This window comes from Salvia miltiorrhiza, chromosome 1, assembly GCF_028751815.1.
Source record: "Salvia miltiorrhiza cultivar Shanhuang (shh) chromosome 1, IMPLAD_Smil_shh, whole genome shotgun sequence".
Lineage (NCBI taxonomy): Eukaryota > Viridiplantae > Streptophyta > Magnoliopsida > Lamiales > Lamiaceae > Salvia > Salvia miltiorrhiza.
This window is the reverse complement of record NC_080387.1, coordinates 32,649,999-32,670,565: the sequence shown is the minus strand read 5'-3', so window position 1 is coordinate 32,670,565 and position 20,567 is coordinate 32,649,999. Positions and strand designations below refer to the sequence as shown.

The following is a 20,567-nucleotide window of genomic DNA, read 5'->3' as shown; positions in this document are numbered from 1 at the left end:
GTAAATTTGAAATCTACGTCTCAATTACATAAATCTAAATATATATAATTATTCATTTTCAAGATGGAATAAACGAGATATTACTGCATAAAGTGGTAGAGAATATGGGGGATTGAGTTAAGTATATCCCACATTACAAATATAGAGAACTCCAAAGCCATTTATAAGTCTTGTCCCATTAAAAGAAAATAACTAATTGTGCACCACTATGATACACCATGCTAAAACTTTTTTATTAGCCATTTTATGGCCAACCAAATTTCCTACCAGGTACCACCATTCGAGTCCAGGTCCTAGCACGTGCACGTCACACTTGTCGCAATGGACACTTTGAGGAGCCAAAACTTTTGGCTAAGTGACTTGCAAAAACGGCTCGATGGTTGTCTGGTGGTTTGGTCATGGCTTATATATACACCAAACGGAGTACGGTATGATGCATACGTGGACGCATGACATGACAGTGGACACATGGTGTAAAGTTGGCAGCGTCATCACATGGTGTGTAGGTGGCGGAGGTTGGCTCGTGGGTGGCACACGCATGATGTAAAACCATGTGTACTATATCATAGCAATATTTTATCTTGTGGAAATAGTGTCCAACACTAGCCTCGACTTTAATTATTTATATATTATCACATTTTTTACTCACCCCATATAACAATATTGTATGTATTGTTATTTAAATTTTGGTAGTCCACTTTCTTTTAAACTAGTATTCTTTGAAGTTTTTAATATAAAATACTAAATTAATTTATAATTTACACAATAATTCCCAAACATTTGAGCAAGAAAAACAAATAAAATCAAAAACTGAAATTAGAAAATTATGATCACCAATGCACAACTTTGTTGCACAATAATATATCATTCATTAATTAGTAAACGGGTATTTACTTTGCATGATTCATTATTTGAGTATTTTTATCCTCAAAATTATAATTTATCAATCTCACAATTTTAATGTGATATGAATAAAGAAAAATTAGCTTAAACAATAGAAATAATCAAGGATTTTGGAATATCTCAAAGTTTCTATTAATCTATTTAAGTAAATAAATGATCACCTTAGTTATTTTACATATTAATACTAATTACGAAACATGCATAATTTTTGTACAAAAGTGATACATGCTTTAAAATTTTCATTCGAGTTTACTAAATTATATCAATATATATTAATAGTATTTATTTTATTATATTTCCATTTTCTTTAACGAAATAAAAAATATAAAAAATTATTTTACATATATTTGAAATTACTTTTTAAAATAAAATCGAGAGCAACATGAAACTATAAACAAAATAATAACAGTAAATTAATTAACGTACTGATCAAACTATTTTGTTAGATATGATTATGAAACGCAAATATATGTTATTTTTTTTTCTTTTTCTTTTTTTGATGTTTCGGTTGAATGGGAATATTAGTTAAAGTCATGGCGTGATATTCGTTATGGTTTGGGGATAAGGTTTCCCAAGAGAATGCTGGTATTTTTTTTTACTAATAATAAAAATGAGAATAAATATACTCCATTCATCCGTTAAAAATAAACATAGTTTTCTTTTTTTGTTTGTCCATAAAAATATATACTCCATTTATAGTGATAATTTTTCCATTAAACATCACAATTAATATGAGACTATTTTTCCATTTACACTACACTTTGTAAATTTTCTTAAAATCTATGTCATCTCATACTATGTATATTTTTATGGGACGGAGGGAGTACATGCAAATGATAATTTAATTCATAGTATTAGTAATCATCGATAAAAAGTGTTGACTTTCAAGTAGCGGTAGAAAGGTATCGACGTATCGTCTATTTATGTTTTGGAATATAGTCACTTCAAATTGACAAGATAATTTTTTGATTGGTTATGAATCGATATTTTACGAGATTTGGTAGGAATTTAATTTTCTTTAAAAATAAATAGGGATTTAACTAATTTATATATCCTTGATTGTGATTTTGACTTCAATGTGCTACGTTTCACTCTCTAATTGGTGTCGACATCATTACTGATGATAAAATACGATTTTTTTAAAAATTACGATTTTAACCGAAATATAAGTCAAAAACCACAATTTGATATGCCCTACATAAACTGGGAAATGGATAATAAATTTGAAAACATAGCGCTTTTGTCAATATGAATTACTAAGGTTTAGACCTTAGAATATGATGATGTCCCACATCTTTCCCATGTGCTTATTCAATAAATGATTACAGGTAGAAAATGAAATTCATTGATTACTTGTTTGATTTATTCAACATCATTTTTCGTTATATATCTATAATTTGATTTTGAACATATTTCAGTTTAAGAATAATGCTTATTTCAAATTGTATGCAAAACTTGTAAGAAACCTTAATTAATATCTAAATTTACATGAAAAACTCTACATTGAGAAAAATCATAAAATTAATCAGCAGTATCTGTATATGCCGTTACAAGATTGGCAATTACCAAACTGCCCCTTCTGAAAACCCAAAGGCCGACACACGCACATGGGCGGCGGCGCCACCACCTCCGCCGCCGCAGCCGCCGGCCACAAGAAGTCGTGGATCGACTTAGACTCCGCCGACGAAGACGAGTTGAAGGAAGCACTCTTCACGTAGTTAGACTGCGAGGGCAGCCCAATCGACAGCTCCAAATCCACGGCGTCGCCGCTCTCCTCCTCCCGCGGCCGCGGCGGCGCTTGTGACTCCTCCGTCGTGGTGCTGTTGCAATTGGTGTCGTGCGCCGACGACGAGTTGGCCTCTTTGGACGGCGGCGGCGGAGCTGAATTTCTGAAGTCCAAGCGAGTTATGGTCGCCGCAGCGGCGGCGGCGGCGGTGGAGTTGAGAGGGCGGTGCGTTTGTGGATCAACACCACTGCTAATAAGCTTGCGCTTGATGTGTGTGTTCCAATAGTTTTTGATTTCATTATCTGTTCTTCCCGGCAATCTCCCTGCTATCAAAGACCATCTGCAGTGGAAATTCAATTCAACAATTTTCTAACAAACAAATTGATAATTGATAATTAAAAGAAATCCAAACATGAATATTTGAAATCAGCTGCATACCTATTTCCCAACAAGCTATGAAGTTTGATAATGATCTCATCTTCTTCCTCGGTGAAATTCCCTCTCTTCAAATCAGGCCTCAAATAATTAATCCATCTCAATCTGCAGCTCTTTCCACACCTAAGCAATCCTGCAAAAAAATTAAGAAACACAAATTCAATTCAATTCCTCGCCTCAAATCATAATAAAATCATAATCACTAAATTGAATAAGGTATACCTGCAGCTTTAGGGAGAGAGCGCCAGTTGCCTTCGCCGTGAGCTCGTATGTAATTGATGAGGCGTTGATCTTCATCTTTAGTCCACGCACCTTTATTGGTGTGAGCTTTCTCGCAACAAGGCGACCGCCCCATGAATTCAAGAATTAATCCCTTTTTCTTGTTGAAATTAAAAAGTCTGTGGAAAACTAAGGTTCTTGATATACATGTATATATATTGGGGGGTGGGGTGGGGTGATGATGAGACTTGAAGGTGAAGAGAAGAAGGGGATATTTAAGAGAGGGAGAGGGAGAGATTACCATTAGTTTGGAGGCATTTTAACAAACAGATGAGGGGCATTTGAACTTGACCAAGTTGATGAAAAAGACAAGTAGTTAAAGATGGGGTTGGATTCGGTAGGTAGGTACGCTTTAACGGATGAGTTGGCTTTCTTTTCTGCCCTCCTTTTCTTTTTTTAATTAATTCAATGTATGTATATTCATTATTGATTGGAAATTTGGCAGTATGGAACTGCACGTATACATACATGTGTTGTACGTATATATATGTGTGTGTGTTTCACATACATGTGTTGTACGTATATATATGTGTGTGGTGTTCTCGAACTTTTCTTTTACATCATCATGGGATTATTGAGTTTGAGCAATATACATGTAATGTACCGAGTATTTAAATTTGGAATTTGCCGCATTGACTTTTTCATCTGCCTAAATAAATTTTGTGGCCCAATGGATTTATTTGCGAACCAACTTGCTTATCCTCGATGAATTTCGGATAAAGCCATATCTCACCTTTTTTCTAAAAAAGAAATTGTTTTTATTTGTATGTGTATATACAATAGTAGGAAAATTAATACTCCCTTTGTTCCTTTAAATATAAGTCGTTCATTTTTAGCACGATATTTAAGAAAATATAATAGTATTTAGTGTGTTAAGTGTGGTAGATAAAATGTGAATAAAGATAAAAATTTTGTTATGTAAGGAAACGTAACAAATTTCGTGTGACGGCCTAAAAAGGAATGCAACTCATGTTTCGTGGGACGGGGGAAGTATATATCAATTACAGTAGATGATACTCCCTCCGTCCATAAAAGAACTTCCTAGGAGGGAGTGACACGGGTTTTAAGAAAAAATATTGTTGAGTGTATTAAGAGTGGATAAAAGGTAGTTGAGTGTATTGGGAGTGGTGAAAATGTGTTATAATTAATATTGAGAGTTGTGAAAAGTGAAAAGTAAGAGGATTATAAGTGGTGGGGTATAGTCCAAAAATAGGTAGGAAGTTCTTTTGTAGACGTCCCAAAAAGGAAAGATAGGAAGTTCTTTCGTGGACGGAGGGAGTATATTACAAGAGAATTAAGTAAATTAAATTGTTGATTTATACTTCCATGTTTTTATTATAATTCATGTGCAACATTTTATATCACGTATAACTCTAAAATGTTACTTTGTTCATGCTCATGAAACTGTGGTTTTAGAATTTTTTTTCATGCTCGTCGTGAGGCTAATAGAGCGGCTCATGAGCTTGCTTGTTTTGCTTTATCTCTTTCTGGTGTAATGATTTGGAAGTCAGGTTTTCCTACTTGGCTTTCAAATATTGCTCTTTCCGATTTGAATTAATAAGAGTTCGTCTTTCCTAAAAAAAAATATAGTATATTATTTGATCGATGACTACAAACTTATCTATTTTACTGTCTCTACCCCAACATTAATATCATGCTAAAAGTGCTACATGTTATGCTTTCTTTATTAATTTATTATCGGCAAATTATAATACGAAGAAAAACCATATAAAACACGTTTGACACAGGCTGAATCCATTGGTAAAAAAAAAAAAAAAAAACAGTAAAGAGATGCATTAATAGATGATTTATAAGAAATGGTCTTGAAAACTATGATTGCGTTTGATTATATAAAGGGAAGATAATAACTACTTATCTTTTATTGGAGTATATATTTGTAATAACTCAAAATGCATCTGACTCAAATCCATGCTTTACTCTTTTTGATGTTTTTTTTCAAAACCTCTGCCCTTTTATTGTTGGTCAACGAGTTATGGAAAAGTTGAATAAATAAAGTAGTATAACAATCATCTAGGCCCTAGAGTCAATCAAAAGGTTTTTAATTTGGGTTTCTCCATAAATTGTTTATAGCATTATCCAAAATAAATATACGAGGGAATCCTGAGGTTTGAACTCAAGATTTTGGACCATTATATTTAAATAGTGTATAGATTTCTTGTGTACTTTACTATATTATCATCTCATATCACACCAAAAATGTACTCCTAATTTATGGTCCAGAAAATATTAAAATTTATTTTATAATTTATTAAGTTTGTGCATATATTGAAATTGGAGATTTTATAGAAAGAAGAAAAGGAAAATATTTTTTTTTGGAAAATGTGCAAATAAGCCCTCCTAGGTGTAGCCCTTAGAGCATCCACAATGCTTGCACCCATAGTGGGTGCAATAGAAGAGGTCCCACTTCTATTGCACCCACTCCAACAATGGTATTGCACTCACTTGGGTGCAATAGATTTTATTTTATTTTTGAATTAGTTTTATTCTAGTTTCCATTTTAAATTTACAATAATTGATAAATTAAAATTTCATTGAATTAAAATTAAAATCCTACATTGATTGAAATAAAGTTGCAATACAAGAAATTAAAATCCTAAATTACTTAAATTAAAACAAACATAAAATAAAAAATCCTAAAAATCTACGGGATGTTGTTTCGTTGCTTGATCTCCGCCACCTTGCACATGTGAAACGCCAATTCGTCGGGATTCATTTGAGAGGTGTCCCGGCTCATCAACATGCTATCGGCGAGGTCACGTTGAACTTGGGAGAACGTTTCCATTGCAGTCACCATATTCGCCATGTACCCGAGAGCTTTTTGGTTATCCTCCGACGTCTCTTCGGCCTTTTTCTTGCCTTTCCGTTTGTCTCTCTTGGCCGCCTTTTGCCCTTGGGGCCGGGTGGAGATACTCGCGTCGCTAGAAGTCGTTGTGGGAAGACCGTCGGACCCCTTTGATCGTTTGTCCGAATGGACATCGGAGTGAACATCCTCGCCGAGACTAGCAAATTTCTTGGACTCGCGCAAGATCTTCCATGCATGCGGATACCAGAACGGAACACGGTACTCGGCTAGCCACATTGCCTCTGCTTGCTCCAGGATTTGACCATCACTCATGCCATATTTCCATTGATCGTGGCATTTTTTGTGCATGGCCTCAAACCTCTTCGAATCCTTCGACACCCGTTGAAAGTGAGATTTGATTTGCGTGACGTCGCGTGAAATAGATCCTTGGGGCCTTTTAGCGTTGTATTCGGTGCAGAGGGAGCCCCAAAACTTCGCCCCTTTTTGGTCGACACCCACCACAGAGTCGTGGGTGTGCTCGCAATACAAACGGCAAATTAGCACCGTTTCTGGCGGATAATAGTTGCTACGTTTGGCCGCCGGCATAGAAGCAATCTCCTCCACGTCGGGATCGGGGTCGGCAACAGCGGCAAAGCGGGGGTTCAAATTGGTGGCCGCCGCTTGAAAGGCATTCGATTCTTGCGTGAACGGCGAGAATCCTTGCCTGGAAGCATTTGATTCGCCGGGGGATGGATTTTGAGGGTGTTCACGCCAATAGTTGCTCCAATCGCCTTCCATTGCTATTTGTTGAAATAATGTAGAAGATGAAGAAGAAAATGAGGAGAATGGATGAATGTTTGAGGATGAAGAAGAAAATGAGGTTGTATATGTATATATAGAGGGGCTATAGAAATTAAAAAAAAAAAAAAAAAAAAAACGCCAACGGAAAAAAAACGGTAAAAAACGGCTACTGATTCATTTTAAATTTTGTTTTTTAATTTTCCTTTTTTTTTGGTTTGAAAAGGGGCGCGTGTTTACACGCCCCCTAATTCGCTCCCGTCTCCGCCGAGTGCGATGCATCGCCCCCCCCCTTCACACCCGGGTGCAGTAACGGCGCTGGGTGCGATAGGCCGGGTTCGATCCGGCCATCGCACCCAGCGATGCTGATGCTCTTATAGCGTATACCTCCCCTTACTCTATGTGCGTGCAACTAAACCCCCTAACTCAAGAAAAAAGGTTCAAATAACCCCCTTGCCCTAACGTCCGTCTTCTCACCGTCAGAAGGCCTTTTCTTTTTATTTATTTTTTGTGTGTGTGCCCATATCAACGAATTTTGCAACGGCTCTTATAATTTGGGAATTTTGCATAAATCCCTTAGCCCTAATTCACAGTTGCCTTGCGCGATTTGAGAGAAAACCAGCAGAATTTCTTAGAATTGGCATAGAGTTTAGGTTTGTTATTAGTATTGGAGCAAACACCATGAGTTTGAATTTCGATTGTGGCTCTAGCTTCTCAGGTAGTCGGCGGCAGAGGGACGAAGGTAATTTGAGGTGTTGCTATTGCGTGAAGGAAGGTAAGAGGTTGAAAGCTCCGAGAATGACGTCTTGGACGGAGGATAACCCGGGAAGAAGGTTCTACGGATGTAGAAATTGGAAGGTAATGTTATTGTTGGTTTTATATATTATTTGGTTGGTAGTTTAAATTTGCAAGTTCAGAGAGCTATTTTGTGTTGTGTTGTAGTTCAAAATTTGTGGTTTTTTAGTGGCACGATGAACCCATGTCTGATAGAGCTGTGGAGGTTATAAAAGCTTTGAAGAATGAAAATGTCGACCTCAGAAACTTGCATCGAAGACCAGCCACCATGGATGTTGATCTTGAAGCTGAAAATTTGCAACTTTCCCAAGTAATTGAAGTTCTGAAAGAGGAAGCAAATAGATATAGAAGAAAAAATACATTACTTTGGAGCATTTTAGTTGTATCTTGTTGGTTTAATGGAATGATTGAAATGAACATGTTTCCCTGAAATTGTGTCTTAATATTTGGCTCAAATTCTGTCTTAATGGAAAGAATGAAATTAAGTCTTAACATGGGACAACAACGTATGTATGGAAAATGTAGAAATAGACAGCAATGTATGTATCATAATGCTCAAAACCAACAAGCTTGTCTGCCAACAAAAACCATCAAACACTTAAACAAAAACCAGAAAGTTGTTCAAATTATGTCTGCCTAGCTAGTTCAAAAAACCAGAAATTTGTTCCAACCAACAGTCAAACCCAAAATATTCATCTAAAAACAGTCTTAAACACACAAACAAACTTCAAAAATAAAAGTGAATTCAACTTGTTGTGCTTGATCCAATAGTTGAATCCATTTTTTCCCCCTTGGTGATCTTCTAAGTATGGGTGGGACTTGGTCAGCTTCTGTCTTTCCTCTTGGAGCCTTGAAAGGCTTAGTTGAGGTCTTCTTCACCTTCGAGTTTTCTCCAATTGACTTGCCAGAAGCTCTCTTTCTTTTTTCCAACCGTAGCTCTCTTTCACTTGGAATAGCAAACCTCACATTTGGATCTTGGTCTCTAGGTGTGCCCTCATCAATGATTACTGACTTTGATCTTCTAGACTGCATCACATTGGAATGAACACATTTACAAGAATGAAATGTAAATAAATAACAAGAATTAAGTATTTTTGTGGTGAGCTTACATGTAGTGTTTGTTTTCCAGTCTCCAAGTTAACATGAAGTCCAATTCCCGATGTGCTCTTTTCTTTGGCTTAGATGAGCAAGAAGCTTGTGAGCTCTTGTTGGCCTACACATTTAACACCAAAAATCAGTTCTCATTTAAAAATGCAGTTAATAGCAAATACTCCCTCCCTCTCATAATATAAGATGTTTTAGCCTTATGCACCAGAATTAAGGAGTAATTAATTAACACAAAATTTTGAAAAATCATCATCGTTTCTCTTACTTAAATTTAATGTATTACTCTTTTCATTCAATTCAATAGAGCCAAAATTAAACTAAATTAATTCAAAACATATGATTTCGATAGAGCCAAAAAATTCAATGGAGCCAAAATTAATCCAAATTAATTCAAAAACATATGTTTTCGATGGAGCCAAATCTAAAAAAAAAATTATTGGACTGATACTAATATTGAAGAAGGTGAACAACAATCATGGGACTTGAATGTGGAATACATAAATGAAGAAGATGAAGGTATGTTTTCATACTTTTATTTGCTGCACATTTATATTTACTTTACGTCCCATTGCAATTTCTTGAACTACATTAAGTATATTTCTCACAACCACTTTAGGAACTAATGCTCAAATGGGAAACAGAAGAGTCTTTCTAACAAACAATGAAAGAGAGAGAGTTTATGATGCTCTATTGGAGAGAAGTATCAATGGGAAATTGCAAAAGTATACAACAAGGGAAGTTTCTTCTTTATTTTCTGTACCATTACAGACTGTTCAACGAATATGGCGTCGAGGAAGAAGTTCTCAAGGTAATGTGTCTCATAAGAAAACAAAAAATGTAGGTCGCAAGAGAATTCAAATCGATGCTAGTCTTATTGCTGAAATTCCACTTAACAAAAGAACAACTCTAAAGTCACTTGCCGAGAATTTAAGTGTTAGTCACTCGACTGTGCATAGACGTTTCACAGAAGGCCTAATTCGGCGCCACTCAAACGCCATAAAGCCGTATTTGAAGGAAGAACATAAAAAGCTCGTCTACAGTTTTGCTTATCTATGCTTGATCCAAATAGTTTGCCTCATGAGCCGAAATTTTCCGGTATGTATAATGTTGTGCATATCGATGAAAAATGGTTTTACATGACGAAAAAAACACAGAAATACTAGTTGAATCCTATGGAAACTGATCCTTTGCGTTCATATCAAAGTAAAAATTACATAGGAAAAGTCATGTTTCTAGTTGCTATGGCCCGTCCAAGGTTCGACGACGAAGGAAATGAAATCTTTTCAGGAAAAGTAGGAGTGTTTCCTCTTGTCACCCAACAACCAGCTTTGAGGCGAAGTCGAAATAGAGAAGCCGGAACATTGGAGGTCAAACCAGTTACATCTGTAACAAGAGAAATCATAAGGGAATTTTTACTTGCAAAGGTTATTCCAAAAATTTGGGAAGTTTGGCCAACAGATGATTCAAGAAGTACTATCTTTATCCAGCAAGATAATGCTAGAACACATGTTGATCCTAATGATGTTGAATTTCAAGAAGTTGCTTCACAAAATGGATTCGACATCAGATTAATGTGTCAGCCAGCAAACTCACTGGATTTTAATATTTTGGATCTTGGTTTTTTTAGAGCTATTCAATCAATGCAAGAAAAGAAGAAGACAAACAACATAGCTGAACTCATTCAAGCTGTTGAAATGTCTTTTGCTGAATACTCATCAGTTCATGTGAATCGTGTTTGGATAACATACCAATTATGTATGGTTGAGACGATGAAGGTTCAAGGATCCAACAAATATAAGATCCCACGTGTAAATAAAGCAAGGTTGGAAAGAGAAGGTTGTCTTCCTAAGCAAATTACTTGTGATCCAGTTCTTGTAGAAAATGTCAGGAGTCAACTTCAATCGTGAGTTTGGTTGCTAGTCCTCTGTCTCTTTGTTATTTTCTTGAATCTTATCCTTATTTGAATATGAAAAAAATTGAAGTTACTTTGTCTTCATCATGTGAAACAACTAATTTTTCCAATTTAAGTGAGTCTTCTACAATTTCACAATATTTTATTGGATGGTTTCATAAACTATGAAGAAAATAATTTATGGTGACATTGCAGTAAGTAAAAGATCAAACGTTCATTATAGAGGAGTAATAGAGTTTTAATGAAGGAGTTGGAAAGAGAGTAAATTTAATAGGGGAGAGAGGGAACATAATCTTGATATATGAAAAAGTCTTGTATTTTGAGAAAAAGATAAAAGACTAAAACATCTTGTATTTTGAGAAGGAGGGAGTAGTTATTAAGTATATATGAGAAATACCTTAGCAGGATTCTTTGGACAAACATCCTTTTTGTGGCTGTCACTTCAACACAAGCTACAATGTTGTAGCTTCCCTTTCCTACCAAGTTTGTGTTGATGCCTAGGCTCATGTTTAGCTCTCACCCTGTTCTTTTTTGGCCTCCCAACCTTAATCTCCACAAGTGGAGGTTCTACTTCATCTTCTGCTCTCACATTCCAGAACTTTACTCCAGGTACATGATGGATAACATGTTCATAAGCCTTGGCATACACTTCCTTATAGTAACACTGACTGATTACAGTCATTAGATCAATGGAACTAAAATGGAAAACAACAATAGTATGACAACAGGGAACTCCAGTAAGTTCCCAAACCCTGCAGGTACATTTCTTTGTGTCTACAAAGACATTGTGTCTGTCTTCACCCTCACTGACTTCATACCCATACTCCCCATTCCAGACTACATGACATTTTATGGAGTCAGATTTATTTTGATCAAAAAACCTAACTACATTTGGAGCCCATTCACCCTTCCAAGTCAATAATGCAGATTTCCTATCAGTAATCCTCTTCATACACATCAACCTAATGTCTTCTAGCATACTAACAATAGGTTTGTGCCTAGCATCAACAATATTGGAATTGAAAGACTCGGAGCAGTTATTGTCTACCATGTGTGTTGAGTACCTTGTAGTTTGATAAGCCCTGCTCCAGTTGGCTGGAGGTAGGGCTGGGAATCGGGTCGGGTTCGGGTACCCTACCCGAAAAAATCGGGTACCCGAACCCGAAAATACCCTAAATTTGCTACCCGAACCTGAACCCGAATTTGAAATCGGGTACCCTAATACCCGACTCGGGTACCCGAGTCGGGTATTCGGGTACCCGAAATTACCCGGTCAAAATGAGCTCTTCCAAGTCAATCGGGTAAATCTGGAAATAAATTCGAAATTTTCATTAAAAAAACAAAAAAGAAGAAGAAGAAGAAGAAGAAGAAGAAGAAGAAGAACGGCTGCTGCACCTGCACCTGTCGTCGACTCGTCGGAGCTCGGAGGCTGCACCTGCACCTGCGGCGGCGAACGGCTGCTGCACGGCTGCAGGGGCGAGGGGCTGGGATGGAGCCGACGCCGGGCTGTCGAGGGGCGAGGGGCGAGTGGGGCGGCCGAGAGGTTAGGGCCGGCGCCGGTGGGTTGGGACCTGGGAGTTCAGTTTGGGAATTGGGTTTGGGAGGGATGAATCATTTCATTTGGGAACAGGGGGCTGGGGGCGGGCGGGAGGGAGGGAAGATCCGAAATTAGGGCTGGGGAGTTTTAGTCTTTTAGAAATTAGAATTCATATTTAATTAATTAATTAAATTAAATAGTTTTAAATTTATTAATAAAAAATGTCGGGTAATTCGGGTATACCCGATACCCGATTCCTTAGACCCCTAATTACCCGATCCCGAAAAAATCGGGTATCGGGTACCCTATACCCGATTTTTTCGGGTCGGGTATCGGGTACCCGATTACCCGAACCCGAAATTCCCACCCCTAGCTGGAGGGTAGTGGAGTAGGTCATTTGCAGCCTTGGGATTGATTGATCGAATCTTGGCAATGTTCAGCTTGAACTCCTCTTCATATGTGCTCCAAGCAGCAATCCAGAACCTTTTTTTCATCTCTTGTCCTCTCCATTTTTTACTCCAGTTGGCGTAACTATGCCTTGCACACCATCTGTGCTCGGCATATGAACAGACCTCCTTCACAGCCTCCATTAAACCCTGTTTCAGTTATACATGATTAGCATTTCCCAAAACTGATAATTAAGAAAGCATAAAACACAAAAAAATTCAATACCTTCTGCATATCAGACATCAAAGTAACTTCATCCCCTTCTTGCAGTTGTAGTTCTTGTTTCAGCCACCTCATGAACCATGTCCAGTTGCTCCTATTCTTTTTGTTAACCACAGCCCAGGCAATAGGGACTACCCCATCATTGCCATCTTTTCCAACTGCTGTCACCAGGCAACCAAAAGTAACTCCCTTGAGATGGAAGCCATCTAAACATATCAACTTCCTGCACCCCCCCATCCAGTTCAGTCTTAGGGGCTCTAACATGACAAATAACCTCTTAAATCATCTCTTCCCATTCTGTAATTGGTCACTTGACAATTGCAGTTCCATCTTAGAACCAGGCATCACTTCTTTCACCTTCTCTATGTATGCACACAACCTATTGAATTCATCCTTGTAACTACCCTCTAGCTTGTTAATGATATCTCTTTTTGCCCTCTTACATTTGTGTAGACTGACATGGAGCTTCAACTGATCCTTAATATAACCCTGCATATCCTTTGAAGAAAACTTAGGGTTCCTATACACTACAGCCTTAAAGTAATTTGCTAAATAACTTTGACTTGCACTAGGCACCTCCCTCTGTTTGTTGCAGGTATGTTCTGACACTAGGGTCTTTACCACTAACCCTTGGACATCCCCATCTTTTAACACCAGCATAACAAATGGACAACCAGCCTCTCCCATGCACACAACTCTAATTCTTTTGGGCTTATTTTTCATAAATTTTATCTCATGCCCTAATTTGACTGCATATGCATGGATGTCATCCCTACACACTTTGGCACCTGTAAATGTCATACCTAAAACAAAGCTACCCTCTTCACCATCCTGAGTAGACCCCATCACTCTCTCAACCCCTGTTTCCTCTGCTTCACTATTTGAAAATTCCTCACTATAAACACTAGAAGTACTATGGATGTCTGCCTTTACAGCATTTGCTCCCTCATCAACATTTGCTAAATCAACGGAGTTCAATTCATTTATCCTCTCTAAACCTTCTCCAACATCCTCAAATGTTTCACTGACCTGTACCCTTTCTTCAACCCTCTCATTTATCCCCTCTAAACCTTCTCCAACATCCTCAAATGTTACCCTAACATGTACCCTTTCTTCAACCCTCTCAGTTGGTTCAGTAATCACTACCATCTCCCCAATGTCTCATCCCTCATTCTCAGTATTAATTTGTAACCCATGGACATTCTCTAGGTCCTCACCAACACTCTCACTCTTCTCTGGAAACAAATCCCACAGTTTGATAGAAGGCATAGGATCTAATTCATGTTCAGCAAATAGTTCTATTCCTGTTGGCCAACTAGTTCAAAATAATCAAATATTATACTTTATGACAATGTTTAGAATCCCTTAACAGAACTAGACCATGCTCTATTGGGCGGTCCTCATCTAGGGCATATACTTTAGTAGGTGGTGTTGAGTAGCACTTCTCAAATTCAAGAAGAACTCGATCAAAAGTCATCCTCTCTATTGTTTCTTCTATTTCCACAGAGTTATATCCATCATAAAACAATGCACTAGTGTCATCATCATTCTTCCACTAACCATAAAAATGGAAAACAAAGTTCACAGGAGGCGCCATACTGAACACGAAAACAGAGGAAACAAATAAACTTATCAAACTATGGTTCATGCTCAATCGATTCATGGTCATTGGAAAAGTTGAAAAAATTAAAAAAAAAACAGAGGGGATTTGCATGTTCTCTAACAACCATGTTTCAAACTTCAAATATGACGAATACAAACCTTGTTTTGCGTATTCAGTCCCTCGAATATGTGGTTGCACTTTTTCTTCTTAATTGTCGTCTTCGAATAAGCCTCTGCACCTCTCCTTCGATGGGTTTTCAGAGAGTTGGAAAGCTTTGGAATGAATGGCGACTGTTGGTATCTTGTTCGGTGAAAAAACCCACCTAAATTAAATGGTGGGCCCCACACAAAAAAATAAATAAAAAGAAAAGGCCTTCTGACGGTGAGAAGACGGACGTTAGGGCGAGGGGGTTATTTGAACCCTTTTTCTTGAGTTAGGGGGTTTAGTTGCACGCACATAGAGTAAGGGGAGGTATACGCTATAAGGGCTACACCTAGGAGGGCTTATTTGTACATTTTCCCCTTTTTTTTTAAACTCTTGAAAGCATAAAAATGCATACTAAAGATTGAGCCTCATTAAAATCTTTCGGACGAAAACTCAAATAGATAAATATTAATAAATGAAAAGGAGTATTTATAGTGTATCAAGATATTTAATCATATTATTTTATACTAGTAATTTATATTGAGAAACTTACACTATTTGATGATATGCGCAAGAGAAATGATGTGTGTGTTGGTAGATGGTTAATGCTCAAGGCATGAGGTCTTGAGTTTGGTCCTCATCAAAAAAAAATTATTAAGCAATTAAGGTATAATACAAAAAGTAACATTACAAATTAAAAGTTATTTACGATTTTATTCTACGCGTAACGTGTTCAGTATATTAATGTTCAGTTAAAAAGGGGTTGCATATAAGAAGAAGAAAGAAAACATACAAAAAGTTGACACTTTGCAGTGGATGCACTAAAAAATTGACACGTGACAAATAAGTTTTAGGAGAGAAATTATTAACAAACGTTTGACACATGATAAATAGTAATATATGTAGGTAGATATGATTTATTAACTCGGAAATTATTAGTTGTGAGATCATCAACAACTTGGAACAAGCGATCTTTTCTTTATTATAAAGAGAAAAAAAAATGGCCAACAAATAGAGTAGTTAATTACAACACAAACTTTTATATATATATATATACAAATTACAACACAAACTTGAAACCCCCAATTCAATCTTTTTGCAATAGAAGAATTTGGAATCTAAATTACTAAGTAACATAAATTACAAATTCATAACGTCAAGTCTATAAAGATGCTAGCTTAAATTTCATTATTCAAATTGTAAATCTATAAAACACACTAATAATCAGGTTAAATAAAATTAATGCACGAAAAAAATTTGGGCTCCAAAAAAAATATGGTTTGGGCTTTAAGTAATGAAAGTATGAATTTAAAAGTCTAGCCCAATACTTTTCTTCTTTTCTCTTTCTCATTCTCATGGACTTAATTGTCAGATTTATTAAATCCTCTAATATTACTTTGTTAATGGAGCATAAAAAAGAATGAGAAAGTTTTATAGTTTTTCAAGGACAATTAATATAAAGTAAAGTTTTAATGTGAAGAATATTACTACACAAAATTCAAACCTTAACTTTTATAAACCCAATACAAATCCCATAATGAACCCTAGGATGATCCCCTAATCGTTATGCCTACAATTTTAACAACGACTTCACTCCCGTCATTAATTTTCGGCAGTAACCCGAAGTTTTTTTTTTTTGTTTTTTTTGTAGTGATCGAGCCAATGTAACGTGTGTTTACTTTGATGGATAAATTTATCATGAGAAAAAGATGGATAATAAAAATTTATGCCTTTAAATACCTCTTCTTTTTTTATCCACATTTTATACAAAAGAGAAATTTACCATTTTTTCTTCCTTATTTTCACTTCAAGGAAAATGAGGCATTTAAAGGCATAAATTTTTATTATCCCTCATTAAATTTATTCATAAAAGCAAACGCACCCTGAGAGAAATAAGGCCGATCGGGCTATTTGAAATTCCTTCGAACCTTTTTTGCAACATACCTATCTAAAGTATGGGTTTTTTGGGCCCAGCCCAATCCCATGGGGCCAATATATGAATTCGGGCTGACAATTCTTAAATATATTAAAAAATATAGCCCAGTCCATGAAAAATTGACAGCTCTATGGATGGGCCTAACTAAATTACAAGAGTTTAGAAAGTGGCAATCTTTAATTTTTGTTGCAACGATTACATAAGTTGAAGTTATTGCAAGCTAGGTCTCTCTAGTTACTAAGCTGCTACAAGTTTGAAAAGAAGCGGTTCACCACGAATGCAACCTTGACCGTCTGATCTCCCTTGCACTAAGGTGCTTACTTGTGTTTGATCCATTGGAAACAACCTCGAAGCTCCAAAATCAAACAGTCGAAAATTTACCTGATGTTGGTCCAACTTTTGATAATTATGAGTATTTAGAAGCTTGGAAATCTAAGAAGATAAAAATTAATATATTTAATTTCGATTGTCAATTAAGCTATAATTTAATTGAAAGTTAAATTTAGGTGAAAATTGCAATAAAAATATAAATTCATATATTTTGGGGCTTAATTAAAAGTTCATGTGAAAATTACAATTTTTTTCAAAGTTCATGTATTTTTTAACCATAACCTCTATCTATAAATAAAATATGACTATTTTTTATAAACACCTAAAAGAAGTAAAATTATTTTTTAAAGCTGAATGAAGCATACAGATATTTTTTTTCCTCTTGAAAACGCCAATAAATTAGTCGGTTTCTTATTTATTATGATCCTACCAAACCAAACCAACAGCGATGTCAATCTGCCAAGTGCCAACATTAATTGGTAGCAGCCATTCAAGAAAAAGGCATCATAAAAGAGAAGAATAGTGTATTCTAAATATTTTCATGATTTCCTAAAAAAAAAAATACTCCCTCCGTCCCCAAAATAAGTTCCTTCTTGGGGACGGCAGTAATAAATATTTTCATGATTGATCATAAACAAAGAGTTAGCATGTAGAGACCGACGATCTCACACTGATATTTAACACCGAACTCAACAATATCTAGAAAATTATTACCAAAATCTCATTCAGTCATTTCCACAAACACAACGGAGGCAAACCATGAAAAAAGCTCTCAACCTGCAAACGCACGTCTTCATCATCGTCGTTCTAGCCTCGACATCATCAATCTCTGCTACCTTAATCCCTCCAATCTCAAAGCCCGGCTGCGCCGACAGCTGCGGTGGCGTAAGCATCCCATTCCCTTTCGGAACAAGTAAAGAATGCTCCCACAGCGAAGTCTTCTTCCTCACATGCAACTCAACTCATTTCAACCCGCCAAAACTATTCTTGCCCGGCTCCGCCATCGAAATCACAGACATATCTCTCGACGGCCAGCTCCGGATCTTGAATTTCGTCGCCCACGACTGCTACAACCTGAGCGGGGCAAGAATCTCCTACTCCGATCCCACGGTTTTCCTGTCCACCTCCCTCACCATCAACAACACCGCCAACAAGTTCACCATCGTCGGCTGCGACACCTACGGCTTCGTCTACGGGCGCCGCCTCGACCGCGACTACCAGACGGGGTGCACCGCCATGTGCTACGGCGAGGATGACGTCGAGAAAGGGTCGTGCTCCGGCCTGGGCTGCTGCCAGACTTCGATTCCCAAACAAGTTTGGAAAGCTGTGATAGAACTTAAGAGTTATGGCAATTATAGTAAAGTTTTCGATTTCAACAACTGCGGTTATGCCTTTCTTGCGGAGGAGGGTGCCTTTAGTTTCTCGCCGGAAAATATTACCAACTTGAGGAACGTCGAGAAGCTTCCGATGGTGGTCGATTGGGCCATTGGTAATGGGAGTTGTGAGGCGGCGAAGATGAACTCGTCGAGTTATGCTTGCACTAGTTTGGATTCCGATTGTTACAAACCTAACAATGGCTATGGCTATCGTTGTTCTTGCCGTAGTGGCTATCAAGGGAATCCTTACCTTGATGCTGGATGTCAAGGTTTGTCTTGTCTTTCAATTGGGATAATTAAATTTTAATTTGCACATGAATTAAATATACGAACTTTTAATTATTATTTTTTTTACACAATTGTTAATTGTCCTCAAATTAAAGCTGAGGTGGATGTTTGAAATGTCTACATGGCTTAAACGATCAATATAGTAAACGATGTAATTGGATGTTTACACCACTTCAACCAATCACAATGACATTATTTTTTCACTTTAACTAGCTACGATGACATTAATTCGTCGATATTGACAATTATATGAAAAATCATAATTGATGAAAGTTTGTATATTTAGGCGCAGTTAGCTAAATCAAGGTTTCATGGTTTCTTACTTGGTATGTATACAGATATAGATGAATGCGAAGATCCAAATCTGAGTAAATGCGAAAAACGTTGTGTTAACACACAAGGGAGTTTTGAATGTGTGTGCCCCAAAGGATACCATGGTGATGGAAGATCAGACGGGCAAGGTTGCATTCGCGGTGAATCGCTTCTTTTCAAACTTGTAGCAGGTTAGTAGCTAGAGCTTGCAAAATCTTATCCCAAATCTTGAATTTTAATCATATAAATGTGGAAACAGGTATTTCTTTAGGGATCATAGTAGTGCTATTGTCAACTTGGTGGATTTACCTTGTCATTCAAAAAAGAAGGCTTACGAAAATGAGACAACAATTTTTCCATCAAAATGGAGGCCAAATGCTGCAACAACAGCTCAAGAGAGAGGGATCTCCACAAACAGCCACAATTTTCAGTGAATCCGAGCTGATCAAGGCCACAAACAACTTCCATCGAAGCATGATCGTCGGCCAAGGAGGCTACGGCGTCGTCTACAAAGGCGTCCTACCCAATAACTGCCTAGTAGCCATCAAGAAATCCAAAGAATTCGATCCAAACCAGATCCAACAGTTTGCCAACGAGTTCATCGTTCTGTCTCAGATCAACCACAGGAATGTCGTCAGGCTCCTAGGTTGTTGTCTGGAGACGCAAGTCCCTCTTCTCGTGTACGAGTTCATCAACAACGGCACCCTCTTCGAGCACATACACAATAAGCCCAAGGCGCGTCGCCTTTCATGGGACACGCGCCTCAGAATAGCCGCGGAAGCTGCAGGGGTGCTCTCGCACTTGCACTCTGGAGTTTCTACTCCGATCATACATAGAGATGTCAAGTCGGCCAACATCCTATTAGACCACACTTTGTCAGCAAAGGTGTCTGATTTTGGAGCTTCGAGGTTGTTTCCGATGGATCAAACACAAGTAAACACCTTAGTGCAAGGGACTTTCGGATACTTGGATCCGGAATACATGCTGACTAGCCAGCTTACAGAGAAGAGCGACGTCTACAGCTTTGGAGTAGTCCTGGTGGAGCTTCTTACAGGAATCAAAGCACTGTGCTATGACAAGCCAGAAGAGGAGAGGTGTTTAGCCAACTTCTTTCTCTCAGTGATGAAGCAAGATAGTTTGTTCCAAATTCTTGATGAGAATGTAGAGAGAGGGGAGAGAGAGGAGGTGATGAGAGTTGCTATTCTTGCAAGGAATTGTTTAAAGGTTAGAGGAGATGAGAGGCCCTTTATGAGAGAAGTGGAGATGGAGCTTGAGGGACTAAGACTTTTGAGGACTCAGTTACATCGCAGTAATTCATCACAAATTACCGAATTTGATAGTTTTGAGGATACTAACACGAGTTTTGGATTTGATAGCCTCAAGGATCAAGTTGTAAGTCCCATGGGTGGTGGAAGATGACCTTCCAATCTTAGTAAACAAACATGATTTGTTAAAAATTAAATTCTTGATGCCTTTTCAAAAAAAAAAAAACAACGAAGATCCCATTTATGTTAACCCCTCAAAAACAATATTCTAGAAAATCAAAATCCATTTTAGTTGTTCAAACCCTTTATTTCATTCACTGATATTTCTTGTTTATTTCTGACTCAGCTC

At 37.3% G+C, this 20,567-nt stretch overlaps 6 protein-coding genes across 6 annotated transcripts in view; 3 read left to right on the top strand and 3 right to left on the bottom strand.

The window, feature by feature from the left end:
• Positions 1–20,567, top strand: part of LOC131020541 (uncharacterized) — a 1,142,091-nt gene that overhangs the window by 246,569 nt on the left and 874,955 nt on the right. The window lies entirely within an intron of this gene.
• On the bottom strand, positions 2,346–3,894 carry LOC131020599 (myb-related protein 330-like). Its single transcript, XM_057949519.1, has 3 exons — positions 3,287–3,894; positions 3,068–3,197; positions 2,346–2,969 (listed from the first exon to the last, which is right to left on the bottom strand). The coding sequence occupies exons 1-3, from the start codon at positions 3,585–3,587 to the stop codon at positions 2,429–2,431; spliced, it is 972 nt and encodes a 323-aa protein (XP_057805502.1). The 5' UTR covers positions 3,588–3,894; the 3' UTR covers positions 2,346–2,428.
• Positions 5,371–6,752, bottom strand: LOC131006550 (uncharacterized). The gene is made up of 2 exons (XM_057933696.1): positions 6,221–6,752; positions 5,371–5,381 (listed from the first exon to the last, which is right to left on the bottom strand). The coding sequence occupies exons 1-2, from the start codon at positions 6,750–6,752 to the stop codon at positions 5,371–5,373; spliced, it is 543 nt and encodes a 180-aa protein (XP_057789679.1).
• LOC131006538 (uncharacterized) lies at positions 10,088–10,753 on the top strand. Its single transcript, XM_057933694.1, has one exon. It carries the CDS (start codon positions 10,088–10,090, stop codon positions 10,751–10,753), a length of 666 nt encoding a protein of 221 aa, XP_057789677.1.
• Positions 11,201–11,809, bottom strand: LOC131006527 (uncharacterized). Its single transcript, XM_057933682.1, has one exon. The coding sequence runs from the start codon at positions 11,807–11,809 to the stop codon at positions 11,201–11,203; it is 609 nt and encodes a 202-aa protein (XP_057789665.1).
• On the top strand, positions 17,587–20,519 carry LOC131020262 (wall-associated receptor kinase 2-like). The gene is made up of 3 exons (XM_057948972.1): positions 17,587–18,622; positions 18,980–19,144; positions 19,213–20,519. The coding sequence occupies exons 1-3, from the start codon at positions 17,737–17,739 to the stop codon at positions 20,370–20,372; spliced, it is 2,211 nt and encodes a 736-aa protein (XP_057804955.1). The 5' UTR covers positions 17,587–17,736; the 3' UTR covers positions 20,373–20,519.

What these genes read in the sequence shown, in the direction of transcription:
- LOC131006527 (XM_057933682.1), bottom strand. Translation starts at nt 11,809, where the DNA reads ATGGTAGACAATAACTGCTCCGAGTCTTTCAATTCCAATATTGTTGAT.
- LOC131006550 (XM_057933696.1), bottom strand. Translation starts at nt 6,752, where the DNA reads ATGCCGGCGGCCAAACGTAGCAACTATTATCCGCCAGAAACGGTGCTA.
- LOC131006538 (XM_057933694.1), top strand. Translation starts at nt 10,088, where the DNA reads ATGGCCCGTCCAAGGTTCGACGACGAAGGAAATGAAATCTTTTCAGGA.
- LOC131020262 (XM_057948972.1), top strand. Translation starts at nt 17,737, where the DNA reads ATGAAAAAAGCTCTCAACCTGCAAACGCACGTCTTCATCATCGTCGTT. An exon ending in CCTTGATGCTGGATGTCAAG is followed by an intron (nt 18,623 to 18,979) that starts GTTTGTCTTGTC and finishes GTATGTATACAG; the next exon opens with ATATAGATGAATGCGAAGAT. An exon ending in TCTTTTCAAACTTGTAGCAG is followed by an intron (nt 19,145 to 19,212) that starts GTTAGTAGCTAG and finishes ATGTGGAAACAG; the next exon opens with GTATTTCTTTAGGGATCATA.
- LOC131020599 (XM_057949519.1), bottom strand. Translation starts at nt 3,587, where the DNA reads ATGGTAATCTCTCCCTCTCCCTCTCTTAAATATCCCCTTCTTCTCTTC. An exon ending in CTCTCTCCCTAAAGCTGCAG is followed by an intron (nt 3,198 to 3,286) that starts GTATACCTTATT and finishes ATTTTTTTGCAG; the next exon opens with GATTGCTTAGGTGTGGAAAG. An exon ending in CATAGCTTGTTGGGAAATAG is followed by an intron (nt 2,970 to 3,067) that starts GTATGCAGCTGA and finishes TTTCCACTGCAG; the next exon opens with ATGGTCTTTGATAGCAGGGA.